Raw genomic sequence first — 19,014 nt, forward strand, 5'->3', positions numbered from 1 at the left:
AGTCAGCTACTTGTCCATGTTACATGATAAAGTTATATAAATAAATAGGTTGCAACATTTTCAAAATAATAATTAACATGTCAGTGGAAGATGTTCATTTCAATCTTCTTACAATCATAAATACTGAAGAAAATCTTGATCACTTTATAATAATAATAATTCGTTGCATCTATCTTAAGATACATAAAGTCAGGTGCTCATCTCTGCGTTTTGAGATTCTGAGTAAGAATCCGGTTTAGGAGTTATGAGGTTCTCAGTGTTACCAGTGTCAGGTATAGTCTGTGGTCTGAGGACATTTCTCGGGCATATTTCAAAGACAGTACATATATACATATAAATATTTGTCACATTAAGGATTTGGGCCACCAGTCACTTGGTACCAAAACCAATATATGGATTCAATTGGAATTTAAATTTTCACCTTAACCCTTTCCTGCCAAGTATCCCAACAAAAACAAACAGATACTGTTATCGCAGAATGTGTACTTTAGAATTCTTCTTTTTTGTCCACTTGGTGTCTACTTGTTATCTGGCTGAAATCCTCCATTCACCTTTGAGAACGATGACCCAGAGACCGTTTCGATGTCTTTGCTCTCTGGAAATTCCATGTCGTTCTTTCCATGACATTTCTTGTATGCCACATAAACTAGAAGGCAATACACAGGAGGTTAATCAAGGTTTGTATCAATTAGCTGCAAACTTTCTTTGGGCAGTGATCATAATCTATGGCTCAGATATCAGCTTGCACTTCCTGTAGGCTGAGGGCTGCTTAGAGAGAGCAGAAGCCATTCTTAGGTTGCACAGCCAGTCATGGTACTTCTGGAAGACCTGGAGCACAGCCATGGGGAGCACTTGCTCACATGGCTTCTGCAGGCATCAGCCCTGCGGTGGGTGCTCGTCAAGAATGACAGCAGGCACGTATTCTGTGCCCACCACCTCCTAGTTATTACAGTCCTCAGTAAATAGGGTCCATGCTATGGTGCAGGGTCCAACACCTAGGTCTAGTGCTCTGTGGGGAGGACTTGTGCTGGAATCACACTCTGTCTCTCCCTGACTTGACTCCTTTCTTCCCCCGAAGCGGGAGCCTTGGCTGAGCTGGGATCAGCCTTCCTGTCTTCTGGGAAGCTGCTGGTCTCTGGTGGCAGTGCATCTATCAGCATAGTTTTGAGGCCAGCTCACCTGGGCACACTGCCCAGCAAGGGGAGCAGAGCAGTGTATGTGTGTAGACAAGCGCTATGGGCCCATGTATGGGGCAGGGGAGAGGGGTGGTCTTCATAGGCCCCGTTGGTTTTCAAGCCATATTTTCTAATTAAGTTTTATCTGAATGAGTGCTATTTTGTTATCTAAATATATGATTTTTTTTTCTTCTCCTTCTCATTGGTTACAAAGTCAACAGAGCAAGAAAAAGTATTATATCATTGGAACTTCACACTTAAAATCGGTACATAATAATGTCTATCTCATAATGCAGTTGTGAACATTAAGTGAAATAAAATAGTAAGGTACCTAGTATGGCCCTGGGAGAATAGTCAGTGCTCAGGAGTGCTTCAAAGGTCTTAGTATGTCAAGATCCAAGTCTCCTTGTTGGTCCCTGCACTTCTATAATACATTAATTTTGAAGGCACTGAGCTATTGAATCTATTGAATTGAGCTTTAGGTTAATTAAAATAGCCCAACAGTTTTATTACAAACTATTTTCAGCCAGGACCCCTTCAACACACGTACACCACTAATTCTATTTAACCAAATTATTTATACTCTTTCTTCTTTCTTCTTTCTTCTTCCCTTCCCTTCCCTTCCCTTCCCTTCCCTTCCCTTCCCTTCCCTTCCCTTCCCTTCCCTTCCCTTCCCTTCCCTTCCCTTTCCTTCCTTCCTTCCTTCCTTCCTTCCTTCCTTCCTTCCTTCCTTCCTCTTTCCTTCTTTCTGTCCTTCCTTTCTTTCTCCTTCTCTTCCTCCCTCATTCCCTTCTTTCCTTACTTTCTTTGTTCCAAAAAATTCTTTCACCAAAATATGTTTCCAGGCATTTTATGTATCAACAAATATGGCTTCCTCGTCTTTATTCTTACTTATAAAAATGTGGGAAAGTATAAGACCAATACCAGTACCTGCCTTCCCATCATTCCTTCCACTTATCTACTAATCCCTTTTGAGTTAGTTATTCAACTAGTAAATTCACTTAATTGTTCCATCAGCCAGTCTGCTTTCTCTGGATTTCTAGTAGACATCACTAGCTAATTATGTGGAAAAACCTCAAGGTACCCAAATTGGCTATATGTCTTTATCATACAAGACAACAGAGTAATTAGGCCATGGACTCCTGTCTCCTGTGTCAGTGATAAATCAGTGGAAAGTTTCAAATGGATCCAGGGAGTCTTTTATACTAGAAGGAAAACTCTGCTTTGAGGACAACACCCAAGACAGTAATATAGAGAACGATTAGTACCCATAGGCAAGTTGAATATGAGAGCTTGAGAACTTGAGAGCCAAGTGAAAAATTAAACCAAACCCAAACAACACTGGACAGCCAGGCAGTCTATAACATAACATTCCCATTATTTCTGTCATTCACCTTCACTATATAACCTCCCTTAAATTGCTACGAAGCATAAAATATCAGTCTCGTTTTAAAGAGAAGATAAAATTTAAAAATAGAGGCTAGACATCATGAATCCTTGGAGAACAAAATGTAAGGAAAGCTTCACCTAGGTGAAGGCCAGCAGGTGGCAGGGGCCAAGGATCAGGAGTGTATGCGACAGCAGAGTAAAATTAAACATCAGATTAGGGGCACCTGGGTGGCTCAGTCAGTTGAACGTCTGACTTCAGTTCAGGTCATGATCTCACAGTTTGTGTTTGAGCCCACATCAGTCTTTGTGCTGTCAGCACAGATCCCGCTTCAGATCCTCTGTCCCCTCTCAATCTGTCCCTCCCCAGCTCGTTCTCTCTCTGTCTGTATATGTCTCTCTCAAAATAAATAAATAAACAAACAAATAAATAAATAAACTTCTAAAAAATCAGATTAGCTATCCCTAGTCCCTAAAATAAAGAACATGTTTGCCTTAACTCTTCTAATTATATGGATGTTACATAATACATGTACACGTGCACATGCTCATGTATCTGTCTTCTAATATAACTTAGCCTGATAAATATCTCTTGAATACCACTTTTGTGAAAAATATCCTATATTTACAAAGCATATGAAGATGATGATTTGGAAAAAACAGCCAGTTCGGGGTTCTTAGAAGCATATAGAAAGACACACAATAAAATGGTCCTAACAGGTTAATATGCCTCCCTAATTACTGAAGAAAAAGAAAAGTTCGTGAGATGAATGAACCTCTCTTACTTTTCACTTAACAATAATCTTTACGAAAATCTTCTGATAAAATTGCCACCTTTTCATTAGCTGTTGGGAATTCGTGGTAACAATAGAGATGACTTTTCCCACCCCTTTATTTCTCCACCCACGAAAAGGAACTTAATTTAACTTCTACGATTCACCGCCAAAAAAAAAAAAAAAAAAGAAAAAAAAAGAAAAAGAAAAAGGTGATCAAACACAATGCCACATTATCCACTCGAGGGTCTCTCAAAGGGGAGTATCACCGGGGCCATGTGATCAGCATTATTCCTTACTGCCTAGGAAGATTCCCGCAAAGGCGAGCTGGAAAATGCTGTAGATGAGCGGGAAAGTGAACACGACGTTGAGCTCCTCCTGGGTGAAGGAGAGCTGCACGATAGTGGAGCACAGCTGAGTGTTCTGCATCCCCGTTTCCAAAGCAACTGTTCGGCACCTGCAAGACGCGTTGAGAGGATTTATGCTCTTACGGTCATTATTTTGTGCTTTGTTATTGCATGGCACTGAAAGCAGATACAATGAGAACAAGTGCTTATATGTGTATGTGTATGTAGCTCGCTATCTGCTTTTAAGGTATATATTTATTCAACATATTCTTTTACTTATACTACATGGATAGATAATTTCTTAATATATATAATTATATACAGTATGCACAAATATTCTCTCTCTATATACATAGATACAATCTTGGCTTAGTCACCTTTTATGATTGTTATGATCATGAGAAAAGTGATATAAAACATCACAAAAGTTAAAAAAGCATATGCAAACAAAAACCGCTGTTGCTGTTTTCTCCTTTTCACATTAAAGAAAATTTAGAGTTTTTGACATCATTTTGTCCAGAGAAACACAGAACACTGACTAGCTTATTTTGCCCATTGAGCAGTGGAATATATCTATATGTGTATGTGTGTATGATATATATATATATATATATATATATAATATGTATGTACACATCATATATATGTATATATGTGTATATGTATGTATATAATCTTATATATAAAGATAATATTTATATTATGTTATATAATAATATTTATTAACAAATAATATATTTATTCAGTACAAATAAAATTACATGTTGAATAAATATATACATTTATCTTTTATTTATTTTTTAGGTGAACATATTTTTTAATTTAAATTTTAGTTAACGTACAGTGTAATATTGCTTAATATATATTCACTTAAAGCAGATATATATGTAAATAAAAACATACATATGAAAAGAGCAGGATCATTTATATTAGTGTTCCATGAATTCAAAGGGGGTTCCTTTCATTCTTTCCAATTATGCCCTTGGTACCAGTGCAGAGCACAGAGCAGGGGCTGAGAAGACACTCAAGATAGAGTATTTGTTATAGTTGCTTCATTGTTAAATTGGCTTTGTTTTTCTGATGAAAGCTGGATAAAAGTCTGCCAGGAAGGTGGTACTGCTCCGTTCTCCAGATGAGAAAAGTCAGAGGAAGAGTGAGTGCCTGCTCTGGGGTTCCCAAGGTCAGTTGGCGGTGGGTCAGAGTGCAAGCCCAGATCAGCCTGACGACGTGTAACACCCCCCACTGCCCAGCCCTACTCGTCTCTTTCTCAATGTCTGGCATGCTGCAGCTGCGACACCTGCTTTTCTTTCTGCCTATTGGCTCAGATGGTCTGGCAGGGGAGGAAAAGTTTTTACTTGGTGCTAGACTCGTCCATGCTAAACCCAGCTCTGATGTTTGCACCTTGGGGTGATGAGCTCCTCCTGTTGCTGGATGGAGGGCCCCTTGTCACCAGGCCACCCTAAGTGCTTTTGTTGAAGTTATTCTGTCTGGAGAATAAGGACGTGAGACAATGGAAGGACTCAGTCTGCATTGTGTGGGGAATGGTCCCCAAGAATCTGAGCAAAAGAGTCGGTCAGTATTTTATTTCTGGGGGACCTGAGTCTATTTAGAATGATTGGGTGAATGTTATTACAGGTGAAAGATTTTGAATTTCTTATCAGTATTTATAGCTGTTATGGTTGAATTGTGTCTTCCCAAATGCATATGCTGCAGTCTTGACCCCCAGGACCTCAGAATGTGACCTGAGTTGGAAATTGGGTCACTGCAGATATACTTGGTTAAGATAACATGATTAGGGTGAGCCCTAATCCAATATGACTGGTGTCCTTATAGGAAGGGGAAGTTTGGGCACAGAGGCACTTCTAGAAGAAAGACAGTGTGAAGACAGCCATCTTCAAGCCAAGGAGAGAGGCCTGGGACAGATTCCCCCTCACATCCCTCCAAAGGAAGCATCTTGCTGACACGTTGCTTCTTGGACTTTTAACCTCAAAACCGTAAGACCTTAAATTTCTGTTTAAGCCACTCTGGCTGGGGTACTTCTCTATAGCAGCCCTAGCAAATGAATACAACAGCCATTACAGAAGCAGATTCCCAGTCTGATTGATCAAAACACCATACCTGTGCCAGGACTGACCAGCTATTCTAGCCAGTAAAAACCCTAGGGAGTAACCAGCCAAAGGAAATAACATCCCTATGATCCACAGTTTGGGAGCGATGATCCAGGCACTCTGGTATAGAATTCCTCCAACGACAGCTATGAGCACGATAAGGATTGCACCTGTGATGGACCCGATCTGGAAGGAAGACACAAGCAGACCTGACAGCTGTGATCGAGAACAAAACCCATTCAGGAAGAACTGGAAGACCTGGTTTCCGGATTGAAATCTTCCTGCTCTCCTTCCTTTGGTAAGTCTTACAACGTCTCTTAGTCTTGCTTTCCTCATGTGTACTTGAGGATAAAGTCTTGCCCAAGACGCCTTTTGTGATGATGATAATGAGAAAAGGGGTATAAAACTCTACAAAAGTTAAAAAATCATATATAAACAAAAGCCACTGTTGTTACTGTTTTCTTATTTTCACAGCAAGAAAATTTGGAGATTATAACTTTTTTTTTTTTGGTCCAGAAAAATAAAGAACACCAACTAGCTTATTTTGTCTTCCAATCAGTAGGATATATATATGTCTCCATCTATATCTATCTTTATCTGCATTTATTTCTGTATTTATATCATCTGTGTCTATATCTATACCACTTTATCCATATCCATACCAACTAGCTAGAATATAGTTCCTGTTGGGGAATGAATGGTTACTAATGAGTGGTTACTAATTACTAATGGATACTAATATCTACCAATTGCCAGATGCTGAACTGGCCATATGGATTCAGAGATAAGAAGCATCTCATCTATTTTTGAGAACAGCTGTCTAGATACATTTTATAGTACAAACCCACAGAACAGAGATCAGAGCAAGGTGCCCTGGGAGTAGAAGGTAGAGTAAAAGCAGGAGGTGGCATTTGAGTTGGATAGAATCCTGCCCTGTAGGTGGGACCAGGAAGGGCACTCTGGAAGAGCGCACTGCAATGTCTAACAACTTGAAGTCTCGCTAGATGGAGGTTTATGATATACTGAAAAAACCGGTTTTGTCACTGGAAAGATCAATTATTGAAACTCACACTGTGGAGCATTTGCAACTTATGGCATGGGGCACTTACCTTAAGAATGATCTTGGCTTTGTGGGGCCATTTGTGGTTAACAAATATTCCAATGGAAACAGGAACAACAAGAGCGACCAAAGACGTACCTGAAAATGACAGGAGAGCAGTTTGATCAACAAAATATGTAGCTCAGGAAAAAGGAAGACAAAACAGTAAGCAGCCTGCAAAAGGCTTAGGTAGTATATCAGTCCCCCTTCTTGAGTCCACAAAACAGACTCAAGCAAAACAGTAATAAAACTCTCCTTGATCCACCCCGGCAGAAGATTTAATCTTCCTGGTGAAGCATTGCTAACATAGATGGTACAAATCCCTCTTAGGGTTCTTTACACTGCCAATCTTTCACTTTCAGTTTGTCAAAATCTTGGCGTCTTTGGTCTCTGGATCTTGGTATCCTGGGAAAAATACCTTTCTAAACTTTGTGTGTGTCTTTATGTTCTTGGGGTGTACATGGGTATTTTATGTCTGCCTGTTACATCACAGCAGTGGAAACCAAACAAAAAGTTCAGAATTCTCCAGGCATTCTGTGGGCTGATGACTTCTGGTTAAGACTGAGTTCGGGTCTTCAAATCTACAGCAGAGAGGTGAGAGAGGAGGTTGAAAAAAGCATGCTTTAAATTTTCTGTGAGATAATATATTTGGCGATCTCTCAAGCAATTATAATTCTTTGCAGGAACGTGCTCACCCAGCCAGATAAAAGAGCCATGCTTCAATTTCCCTGTGTTAAATTTACTGCTGTTCCCATCGCATGATGGTTTGTTACCCCATGTTATTTAACTATTTTTTGTCCAATCACTGCTTTTACATAATTGTGTGCCAACAACCTCAACTTCTCATGGTCTGTTTCTTTGTCAAATATCCTTTTAAAGCAGGAGGGGAAAGTGCAATCGAATCATGAAGTTTCGAGGGTGGTTGTTGCTCTGCATTGGAGGAGATTCTATGAGGACCGGAAAATGGATTCTAGATCCCAGGGCTGCAAACATGAATTTAAAATGAACACAACAGTGATGAAAACATAATTTCTTTGTAGCCTTCTGGTCCTCCTTGCAGTATAAAGGTCAGCAGTTACTTTGTCCCAGAAATTACTCAAAGGGATTAAGTAATGGCTGGGAAAACCTAAAACAGGAAAAAAAAAAAGATGGTAGGAGAAAATGGTGGAACACAGGATATGGAAAAGAGTGGCTGATGGTCATACTGGTAAGAGCTTCCAGAAAAACCTCCTTTGGGTATCCTTACATCCTGCTGCTTTGGGAGGAGACTTCTTCCCTGGGGTGTCCAGACTATTCCCTAAATTGTGGCAAGTTTGTAGGCCTCCAGTTGAAACCGTCTTGATCCGAATTGATTGTATTCTGGTAGCTTACATCCAGGTGCAGATACTGTGCTTGGGATGCCAGTGTGGTTAGGGTATAGTATATTTTTAATGTGTCCCTTCTGTGAAAGGGGCTCCCTTCCCCTGCTGCCTCACCAGGCTGGGGCCCCTCCTGCTGAGAGTCTTTACCTCTCTGGGGAGGCCCAAGGCTACAGGATGAATGTACGGACCACCTGCCCAAATTGTGTTTCCTCTGCCAACCGGGTGAGGCCAGAGACAGTTTTTCTGGGACCAGAAGTTGGCCATTAAAGACACTCTTTGCCCTTCCTCAAATTCAGTGTGTGGTTCCCACCCAGAAAGGTGGGTTGGTGTGATTCTTGACTCCCCGTGGGGTAAAGTTTCTCTCTCCTTCTCCCCCTTCCTCGTGTGCCCGTATAGCACGTGTCTAACGCCCGTCCAGTTCGATGGGAAAGCAGTTGGGCCACTGGAACTGTAATGTGGCCTTTTTGTTTTGAGTTCCCAGAGCAGGTCTGGGAGGAAAGAAAGACGGATAAAAGCAAGAGGAGGACAGTCATGGACTGGAGCCAGAGGGACTGGGGTCCGAACCTGACCAACTGTGGGAAGGTTGCAAACTATACAGCCTCTCTGTGCCCTGGCGTCCCCCTTTGTGAAGCGGGTAGAATTATAAGTAGCTCACGCAGCTGCCGTGGGAATTAGGTGATGAAGCAGGTATACGGTTCTTAGCGTTGGGCTTTTAAACAGACAGCAGAGGGGAGCAGGGACAGCACCCCACAGCCGCTGGTCTCCGTGTTCTCAGTGGCACAGGCTGGGGAGACGCCCTCTTCCACCCCAACCCCCTATGGGAAGGGCTCAGCTATGGTGCTGCACCTGCACAGTGGGGTGGGCATTGTGTGGAACTCGGGCTGGGCAGCGCTGACCACAGAGAGAATGTGAAGACCAGGGGGCATTTCCAGCTCAGCGCTCATTTGGGGCAAATTAAACCTTTACCCTTGGCCTTAGTTTCCTTGTCTAAAAAGTAACGAGCACAACTTGTGAAGTGATTGGGTTGTTGTCTTAACGGACTAGAAAAACCAATAGCAAGAAGGTTAGGTTGGAAAACAGGCCTGGGTAAAATGGTGAATAAGCAGAGTCAGTATCTTTGTTTTTGCTAACTCATTTAACAGTTTTAAAAATCTTGCCCTTTTCTCTTTTCTTTTTGCCCTGACCTCCTTCCTGATGACCGTTACCTCCACGGAGGTGCTAATTACTCTGTCTCATTTTCTGTTCCTTTCAAAATTTATTCACATTAAAGGAAGTGCTGGGCACCTGGGTGGCTCAGTCGTTTAAGTATCCAACTCTTGATTTCAGCTCAGCTCATGATCTCTGGGGTTTGTGAGATTGAACCCCTTGTTACACTGTTCACTGGTGTTGTGAGGCCTGCTTTGGATTCTCTCTCCCTCTCTCTGCCCTCCTCTGCTTGCTGCTCTCTCTCTGTCTCAAAATAAATAAATAAACAAATATTTTTTTTTTTAAAAAAGGACGTGTTATAAGTCATTCACACTACAGTTAGAATTATTCAATATAGCCATGAAGTATTTTCCAGAAGGGAATGAATATCATGAAGAGAATTTTCTTTTAATGTTTATTTTAGAAACAGAGTGAGAGACAGAGTGCAAGAGGGGGAGGCGGCAGACAGAGGGTGACACAGAATCCGAAGCAGCCTCTAGACTGAGCTGACAGCACAGAGCCTGACTTGGGGCTTGAACTCATGAACCACGAGATCATGACCCGAGCTGAAGTCAGACACTTAACCGACTGAGCCACTCAGGCGCCCCTCGACGAGAATATTTTGAAGCTTAAATTATTTTGTTAAACAATAAGTAATAATAGAATTAAAAGTCCTCACTCAAGAGACAGGTTCTTTGAGAGGCCTTCAATGCAGGAAGTCTACATTGTTTAACCTGAAGGAAGGTGCTTTCCAAGGGAGCAGACTGAGAGTTAAGGAGCATGAGGCGTAGCAGGGGATTCTGTGGAGTCACCCTACAACCTGTTTGCAAGAGAACTATCTCACCTATATCTCATCTTTTATGACTACAACTGTGTGGGAAATGCCTGGTTTGAGAAGGCCAGGAGCTGTCTTGTCTTACCCTTGACCCCATATTACACAAACGACTTAATTTCTCACCATTATCTGTTGAACCGGAAACTGGAAAAAAAAAGGCCCTTTGGGGTGGGGGTGAACATCTTGGAGCAAAATGAGTGGAAACAGAGTCATGACTGGTAGATTTGACTCCTGGGGCATCACGTACAGACTGTACCAGGCAACGAACTTCTGAGTCAAGATGTGGCTCACAGTCGAATGTTACCTATATTGCGTTTCGTTGGGTAGTTTCCCAGCACCACACCCACGATTGCTCACTAGGTGTCCTAATTTTAAATCATTAGTGGAATGTGTGTATATATATATTTATGTTATATTTCTTCTATCTGCATGTCTGGGAGCAAACTCATGTTCCTGTGAACTATGGTACTGAGCGTTACAGGAAGGACATAGCCTCTTGCACATCAGCAATTTTGGCTTCCTCAGGTCCAGACGGCCGTGCCTTGAGTCAGCCCTCCCTCTGGTACCTGAAGTGGAGGAAAACCAGGTTCTCCCTTGGGGTCAAAGTTTGGGGTTTGGATTCTGCCAACCCTCATTCAGTCGCAGGCATGACCTGTAACGAAATCCTGATTGGGTAAAGACGGCCATTGGTTCGAGAGGTAGACACTAGCTGGGTCTGGGCCTGGCCCGAGGTTAACAGAGAACAGGAGGGTAATATTCAGAAAGCTTGCAGAGGAATGACTTACCTATGTTATCAAAGGGAATTATGATGGTCCCAGAGTCGACCCACATTTTGGTATAGATAAAGAGGCACAGCGGCATCATTCCCAGGGCAAGCAGCGTGGAGCATGTGGTCATACTGATGCTGGAAGGAAATGGGCAGGTTGATACGTCCGCCTGGGTTTTCTAGGGGGAGACTTAGTTTCATCTTGCAATTCGTGATTAGGAAATCCTGCGGAAGACTCAACCAGCAGCATCCTCTAGGCTGATGGACGGATGTGTGCATGCGCCCATCTTTGTACAGGTCCCAGCTTTGGGGAAAATGCGGAGATCTGGATTTGTTGTTTTTCTACTCTGTCTTGGGCCGTTCCTCCCTCTCCACTGGTTCTCGAGGATCAGAGCAGACAGTTAATGACTGTTTAAATTCATTATTAGAAGAGGTACAGGGTTCTTGGACACACCACGCTTTGGACCTCCAATCAGAGAAAAGCAAACACATCTATACCAGCCGAAACTTTAGGGGCTTTGCTGTGTCTGTCGTTGTTGAGATGGGATGGGACTCCCTGGTCCCTCGGAGGAGAGCACATGTCCAAGGGAGGGAGCCTCAGTGTCTTTTTTAAGGCAGACAGATTACTGCCCTAATGCCTGTAGCTTAAAAAGAAAGAGGAAGCTGACTTGAAGAACTAAAGAAAATATGCAAGTGGGGGTGGAGGGGTGGTGGGCCTGGATTCTATTTCCGCTGAGAAATTTACCCAGTGTGTGTTCAGAAGGACCAGGGTTTGATACTATTACTCCTGAGAGCATCTGTGTTTTAGTGAGCGGACTGGCTGGGTGAGCAGATTTTGGCTTTGGACCTGGAGGAGTTTACATGGAATGGTGCTATCTTCTGCAATGTGACAATGGATGGAAGACAGGTGTTTGGGTGGCGGGTCTTCCTGGTTCCCCTCAAGGGGCCATGTGCACAGAGGCACATTCTCTTCCTGGGGAACCGAGCTGTTAAATGTCTGAGCTAGACACTAAAGCCAGACACTGCCGGGGTTGGAAGCAGGCGTAGCCACTTACTGCATAAGTACTATGTTCTTTGGGTAATTTGCTTGACTTTTCTTGGCCAGCTTCCTTATCTGTGAAATGAAGATTATAACTATTGCCACCTCATAGGCCGTGAGGACTAATGACCCAGTGAGTCCAGTACTTAGAATAATGCAAGACTCTCATTAAAAGTCAACTACTGTATTAGCTCTCCAGCCATAGTGTGTGTGTGTGTGTGTGTGCGTGTGCGCGCACATGTGTTGTGTTCCAACAAAATACGGGATCCAGAAACGAGACATTTTTCTGAAAGACCTTTCTCCAAAAGCTGTAGCATTGAGACTATCAGAGTAGTAATTTCTTAAAGGTATTATATGTGGACTTGAAGGAAAATGCAGAATTATTTACATCACCTGTGACCCTGCCCTCTGCTGTGCTCCACAAACGCCAAAACCACACTACATAGTGTTAAGGAAAACAGCTGGGGGTGAGGAATTTCATTTTAATGCATCCAACTAAGCACAGTCTTGGCAAAAAATAAAGGGTGGTGGCAACGCTTAACGGGGGCTTAACTTGGCTAATAACCATTTTTTTTTTAAACTGGGAATGACCTCACTTAAAATGTGTTTAAAGAATTTAGGATAAAAGTACTTGTCTTCATGGAGCTAAAATAGTATAACACCAACAAGTGCTGGAGATGTGTGTAAAACATTTCTAAGAATTTCCATCTGTTATGGGACAGATTAACTTAATTTAGATACAAAAAAAGGATGCTAAGGCAGCATCCTAAACCAGAATAATAATTTTCAGAAATGGTCTTGCTTATAATTAAAATATTGGAGTTTGTAAACTCTCTCCCTTCCTTTGACATTCTTTTATCTTTTATTTCAAAAATAAATTAGAATGGATTTAAAATTATCATCATGGGGTGCCAGGGTGGCTCAGTGGGTTGAGCAGTTTACTTAGGCTCAGGTCATGATCTCATAGCCTGTGAGTTCGAGCCCCGCGTCAGGCTCTGTGCTGACAGCTCAGAGCCTGGAACCTGCTTCAGATTCTGTGTCTCCCTCTCTCTCTGCTCCTCCCCTGCTTGCACTCTATCTCTCTCTCTCTCAAAAATAAATAATAAAAACATTAAAAAAATTAAATTTATCACCATAATAAAATCATTTTATTCCAGTATGTCCAATGTGCTTTCCAGAGTAGAGGGGATGGGAGGGGTGCACGGAGGGGGCAGTGTTTTCTACCTAGATGATATAGTAAAGAGAGGGGTAAGGATTTTTTATTTTAAACTCTGAGAACAACTGTTTCTCTCTTTGTTTTTTCTTTCAAATTTCCTTGGGAAAGCTTCAATTTTAAATTATTGCTAAGACAGTTTATGAAATTGTGTTATGGTTTTGAGTTTGGCAAGAGTAGTTTCTTGAGGCCCTGAGGTAGGACATGGCAGCAGCTGGAGAAGGGAATGGTCTAGCTTTAGTGGGCCACCTTGATCATGAGGCACTGCAGAGGGGCAAGAGAACAGGTGGCCAGAAGTTGATGCCATTTGAACTAACATGAGAACAATATCAAACCACTCAAAATGAGATGAAAAACAATTCACAGGTAATAATTTTAGGGAGCAGTGTAGGGGAATAGATCAGCAAAAGAAAAAAAATCCTTTTATGAATAAAATCTGAAGTTTTATAAGAAGCATAGATGTCAACAATAGAAATACTACCATGAGTTTATGCTGGAATGAGGAAAAAGGTAACAAAAGAAAAAAATCTCTTGTCTTTAATTTTTGGCTTTAGCTCTATTAGCCACCAGGGAAATTTGTTTTCCTTTCTTTTCTTTTCTTTTGAGATAAAGACAATAAATGAGAATTCACTAAATGTTGAGGAATTGGGTGAAGTCACTGATGAGGAAAATAAAGACTGTTACCATATTAGAAGTAAAACACCAAATTTGACAGATCAAATGAAGTGTATGTAGGTGGTGCTAGAAAGTGGGGACATGGTAAGTGATAGAAAAAATGTTGAACAAAGATTAAGAGTCTGGATAAGGATACCTGGCTAGGTCTGGATTCAAATCTGTCTCTGATATGTACTGCCTCTGTGACTGAGGTTAAGGTTATGAGCCTTAATTTTATCATCTGTCAAGTGCAGAAAATAATAGTACTGACCTCAAGAGGATTATCTCGAGGGTTAAATACACCAATGTATGTGGAATCCTTGTACTGTGTGTGGCTCATAATGGTGAGCTAATAAATACTAGCTAGTAAAATAAAAATAAATGCTACATAAGAGAAACAAAGCTTGGTGGCTTTGAGGGGAAAAAGAGAAAAAGTCAAATACTATTGGGTTAGTTCTCAGAGTAGAGAGAAACTGGACATTTATGTGATTTAAATGGGAGAGGTTGCTTCAAATTTGTGATAAGCCAGAGGGTGGAGGATCTTGAACAACTAAAATAACAATAAACAATGAACAATGAACTGACCTGGAAGATGAAAAATGTAGCAATCTTAGCCAGAGAACAAAGGATGTGGAAGGAAAATCTAGAAACAATTAACACTGGAAAATAGTATAAGGGAGTGTAGCTAGTAGATGGCAACTCCAGATGGAGTTGGGGAGAATGGGGGGAGTGGAAAATCTAGAAACGATTAACACTGGAAAATAGTATAAGGGAGTGTAGCTAGTAGATGGCAACTCCAGATGGAGTTGGGGGGAGTGGAGGAAAGGTACATAAGCAGGGATCCCTCCAAGAAGTCAAAGAAAGGAAAACGACAAGGAAAAGTCCTTGCATGGTGTGGCTGAAAGGAGATTCAAAAATGGGGGATCTCTGGGAATAGAGCCTCAAAGGAGGCAGGTGTCTTTGTGTCCTCTGGACTATGGGTCCTGCCACCGGCAGATTCGCCTGAAAATGTCACCTTCATTTCTCCCAGAAACATTTTGTGTATAGAATGCCCACAGCACAGCTAGAACAGGTGAAAATACCTGTACGCTACTCACATTCCTGAAACACTTTTCTAGGCTGGAGCAGTCTGAGAAGGAGCTCAAATATCACTTGCTGTATTTCAATGAGCAAGGTCTATAATTTCGTTAAGGATAACTGTCTGTTAAGTTTGTTGTTGTTGTTGTTGTTGTTGTCTATTTTTTTTCACTGGAGATTGCAAAATGCAATGGCTTGCCAGGTTCAGAAGAAATGGTGGCAGGGGAATAGGGGGATGAGCGGGAGAGGGGGAGACAACAGTGTTAGGGGGACAATGGGGTGAAGGGGAGAGGGAGAGGGGGCTGGGTGGGCTGGGGGGGGGTTGATTTGGTTTCTTCTCCCAGAAAGCACACCCAGGAAAGTCACTGTAGATGGAGTTGTTTTGCTTTCATGGTGTGGTATCTGTTCTAGCAACTGGTAAGCAATGCAGATACCTGTTGTGAAACAATCATATCTTGGCTGCGATTGCTACGGTTCCAGTGGAAATGGAGAACGTAAAGTTCTTAATTTTTTTTTTTAAGTTTGTTTGTTTGTTTATTTATTTAGAGGCAGAGAGAGAGCATGCACAAGTGGAGAAGGGGTAGAGAGAGAGGGAGTAAGAGAGAATTCCAAGCAGACTCTGCACTGTCAGCGTGGAGCCCCACATGTGGCTTGAACTCACAAAACTGCGAGATCAGGACCTGAGCCCAAGTCGGATGCTTAACCGACTGAGCCACCCAGGCACGCTGAAGGTAAAGTTCTTAAAGCACAGAACTGACTCCAGAAGAATAGAAAATGTTGGAAAACTGGTTCCCAAAAGCTGAGGTGATACTCTCTTAACTTACTTTAAAGGAATATTTGACCAGTTCTTCCTTTAACATATGCAATGCATAATGTCATCATCGTACTGAGCAACATAATTTAACTGCTTTCAATGATTACAGGCCATGGTGATAAACACTATTATTTGCTCCGCTAAAATACAGCAATGTCTTCTGGGCATTTGTGTTTAGAGAGCTGTTTGTCCCTAGATTAAGGGACGCAGCGGCTGCTGTGACTTTGTGAGTTGCCTTCTTTGTTTTGTGGGCATTTTTGGTCCTCTCTCTTGAGGTCAGGCTTTTGGGGCCACTTGATGCTGTGGGACACAGAACCACCCCACTAGCACCTTGCTCCCCACCCCACTTTTTTTTTTTTTAATGTTTATTTTTTTTTTGAGAGAGAGAGAGACAGAATATGAGCAGGGGAGGGGCAGAGAGAGAGGGAGACACAGAATCTGAAGCAGGCTCCAGGCTCCAAGCTGTCAGCATAGAGCCTGATGCCGGGCTCAAACTCACAAACGGTGAGATCATGACCTGAGCTGAAGTCGGACACCCAACCACCTGAGCCACCCAGGTGTCCCTACCTCCACCCCACTTATATCTCATCCTCTGTGCTGAGAAATAGCGCAACAGAGCTCTAGGATTAGGAGATTAAGAAGGTCCTGCGCAAGGAACATTTATGACATTAAGCAGGGTTGAATCTTTTCCTGGGTTTTGTTTGAGGTCTGGATAGGGGGCATGGCTAGCAAGGTGACTGCTGGACTGGAGAGCTGTTGGTGTTACTCACAAGACAAGGGGCATCTGTGGAGAACACACTTTTTAGAATGAAAACGAACAATTTCACTGCCATATGTCCCATTTAGGGATTATTCTGACTTGCTGAAGGATTCACATACACTGATTAAGCTGGCTGTTTTCCACCAAGGTTTCAAATTTTACTTTGGATCTTTCTCCTAAATATTTTATTTTTTTTTTACAGGAATTGTTATATGAGGTAGATAGGATTACATAATCATCTGTTTCAAGACAAATACGATTTCCTTGACACCACAGAAAAGTGTCAGTTGGAGCTTAGATTAGGTCCCTACAGTTTTTGCCCGCAGGAAGAAATCTGTTCCAACAGCCAAATAACCCAGCCTCGTGCATACTTTTCTGTTTTACAAACGGATTACACGTGGGGCATTCTCTTGAGGTAGAAGACTCTTCCATTTTATTGAAAAGTTACAAATACTCTGTAAAAGCTGTTTGGTGGAATTGAAAGTCCCATATTCAATTTGGGTCACTCCCCTTGGCTTAGTGGGTGAATTGTCACCTCTGTGTGCTTATGTCCAGATCAGCCCAAGTTGAGGTCTAGAAGGGCCTTATGGCTCTGTGGTGGTTCACAGATTAACTAAACCTGAACAGCGCTCACCATCCTTTGTTCTTTACAAGACTTCCTTAGGGGGAAAAATCTATTGCAAGGAGAGATGGTATTTCCTTAAGTGAAAAGTATGTGAAGTGAAGCCATACAGGTTGTATGGCTTTTCTGAAGCTTCGGGGGGACCAACCCCAGCTGAGATGACACAGTGCTCAGTAGGCACTGTGTCAACGCGGAATACAGCTTTACATTTTCCAGTGGTTACATTTCTACGCCTTAAGCTTCTCTCTTCTGAGCATAGTAGCTGGTGATTAACAGAGCCGACTGCCTACTGTATAGTATTTAATAAGCACGCGTTACATTACCACCTGGCTGCTTTGCAGAAATGCATACCTTTCCCAGGAAATGAGGAATTGTCAGGTAAGGAAAAAGACGTTTTTCTATTCAACGTAAGGCATTAAAATTCTCGGTCTCATCACGTTAATGCTTCGTCTTATTTCTATTAGTTTTTTTTTTTTTTTTTCCGGTGCTAGTTCAGACTGGCACAGGATGAATTGGGCAAACATTGCAATTTAGATTACTCTGTGGGAAGCAGAGAAGCCATTTTCTGTTTATTTTATAGTAAGGTAAGCATAATTTAAAAAAAGCTGCTGCAGGTTTTTTTTTTTTTTTCTCTTTTAATGCCAGTAGAAGCGAAGTGAATGTACAAATTCCTCCTGAGGCTTTATATCAAGAAAAAACTTATTCAAAGAACTGGCTGTATTTGGTGAGTTGACCAGCTATTGATATTGTCTTAGAATAGATTCTAATGTGTAACGAGCAATTGGATCGCGTGATTCCACTCAGAGCTCCTCGTCACCACAAAGAAAGGTCGGTTTGTTTCTCGTTTTGTTTTTGCTGATACCAACAGGGCAAACTTTCTCAGGTGCGCTCGTGGCTTGGACAAAACTTCTTTTTTGAAACACTTTGAGTCTTTCCCCAAAGATAAATGGCAACTATCCAGCTCCCTGTTCACTGAGTTGGATGAGAAACCACAAATATAAAGTATAACCCCCAAATTCCAATAGCTAAGCAGCTGTACAGGAAGTTGAGGGAATGCACTTATTGTCTTCTGTTTAGTTCCTCAGCTGTACCCTAGATCAGGCTGGTCAGATGGACATCATAGTGACGTGGGTTCGTGACAAGATTAATTCAATGTGATTACAGTAGGAGAGGCTTAGATAGCTTACCTCAAGTCCATGTCGCCATCGACCCAGTAGGCCAAGATATTGGAGGCGGTTCCTCCGGGACAACATCCCATGATGAGTACCACTACAGCTTGGACGGGAAGGATGTCAAAGGCCACTGACAGGATGAATCCCGTGAGGGGCATGATTCCAAACTGACAGAGGAAGCCAACGCATATGCCCCACGGCCGCTTTACGTGTCCTAGGAATTTCTTGATTTCCACATTGCATCCCATGGAGAACATCACCATGGCCAAGAGGATGGTCAAGACAGTGCTCAGGACCACGCTGAGGATGTTATTGAAATTGCTCTCAGTCAGCACACAGGACGACCCATTGCAAACTGTGGCACTGGCCGAACAGCCTGTTGAATTATTCATTGCTGGGTTTGGTGCCCAAATGGTCACACGCGTCCACAGAAGTACCAATCTTCCGCTCCTCACCAGACGAATAATGCCTCATCCAGCCGTGTCCAACTTTTAAACCCTTCTCAAACATGTGTCACTTGAGTCTCTTTCAAAAGCCACCTCAGAGAAGCAATAAAAAACAATAAATGCTAATATGTCAGTTTCCAGAGGTAACATTACAACACAGCACAAATTATGAATCATAAAAG

At 42.1% G+C, this 19,014-nt stretch overlaps 1 protein-coding gene across 1 annotated transcript; it reads right to left on the reverse strand.

Moving 5' to 3' along the window:
- Window positions 1-518: 518 nt before the first annotated feature.
- On the reverse strand, window positions 519-18,812 carry SLC10A2 (solute carrier family 10 member 2). The gene is made up of 6 exons (XM_007075335.3): window positions 18,402-18,812; window positions 11,055-11,173; window positions 6,899-6,987; window positions 5,800-5,975; window positions 3,634-3,791; window positions 519-646 (listed from the first exon to the last, which is right to left on the reverse strand). Exons 1-6 carry the CDS (start codon window positions 18,776-18,778, stop codon window positions 519-521), a joined length of 1,047 nt encoding a protein of 348 aa, XP_007075397.1. The 5' UTR covers window positions 18,779-18,812.
- Between the last annotated feature and the right edge of the window lie 202 nt (window positions 18,813-19,014).

This window comes from Panthera tigris, chromosome A1, assembly GCF_018350195.1.
Source record: "Panthera tigris isolate Pti1 chromosome A1, P.tigris_Pti1_mat1.1, whole genome shotgun sequence".
NCBI classification, from domain to species: domain Eukaryota; kingdom Metazoa; phylum Chordata; class Mammalia; order Carnivora; family Felidae; genus Panthera; species Panthera tigris.

Bases quoted from the DNA above. Each gene is read 5' to 3' on its own strand.
- SLC10A2 (XM_007075335.3), bottom strand. From the start codon at position 18,778: ATGAATAATTCAACAGGCTGTTCGGCCAGTGCCACAGTTTGCAATGGG. The intron at 11,174-18,401 runs GTAAGCTATCTA...ATTTCCTTCCAG, and splicing joins GATGGCGACATGGACTTGAG to CATCAGTATGACCACATGCT. The intron at 3,792-5,799 runs GTATGGTGTTTT...CGCGTCTTGCAG, and splicing joins GCTGGTCAGTCCTGGCACAG to GTGCCGAACAGTTGCTTTGG.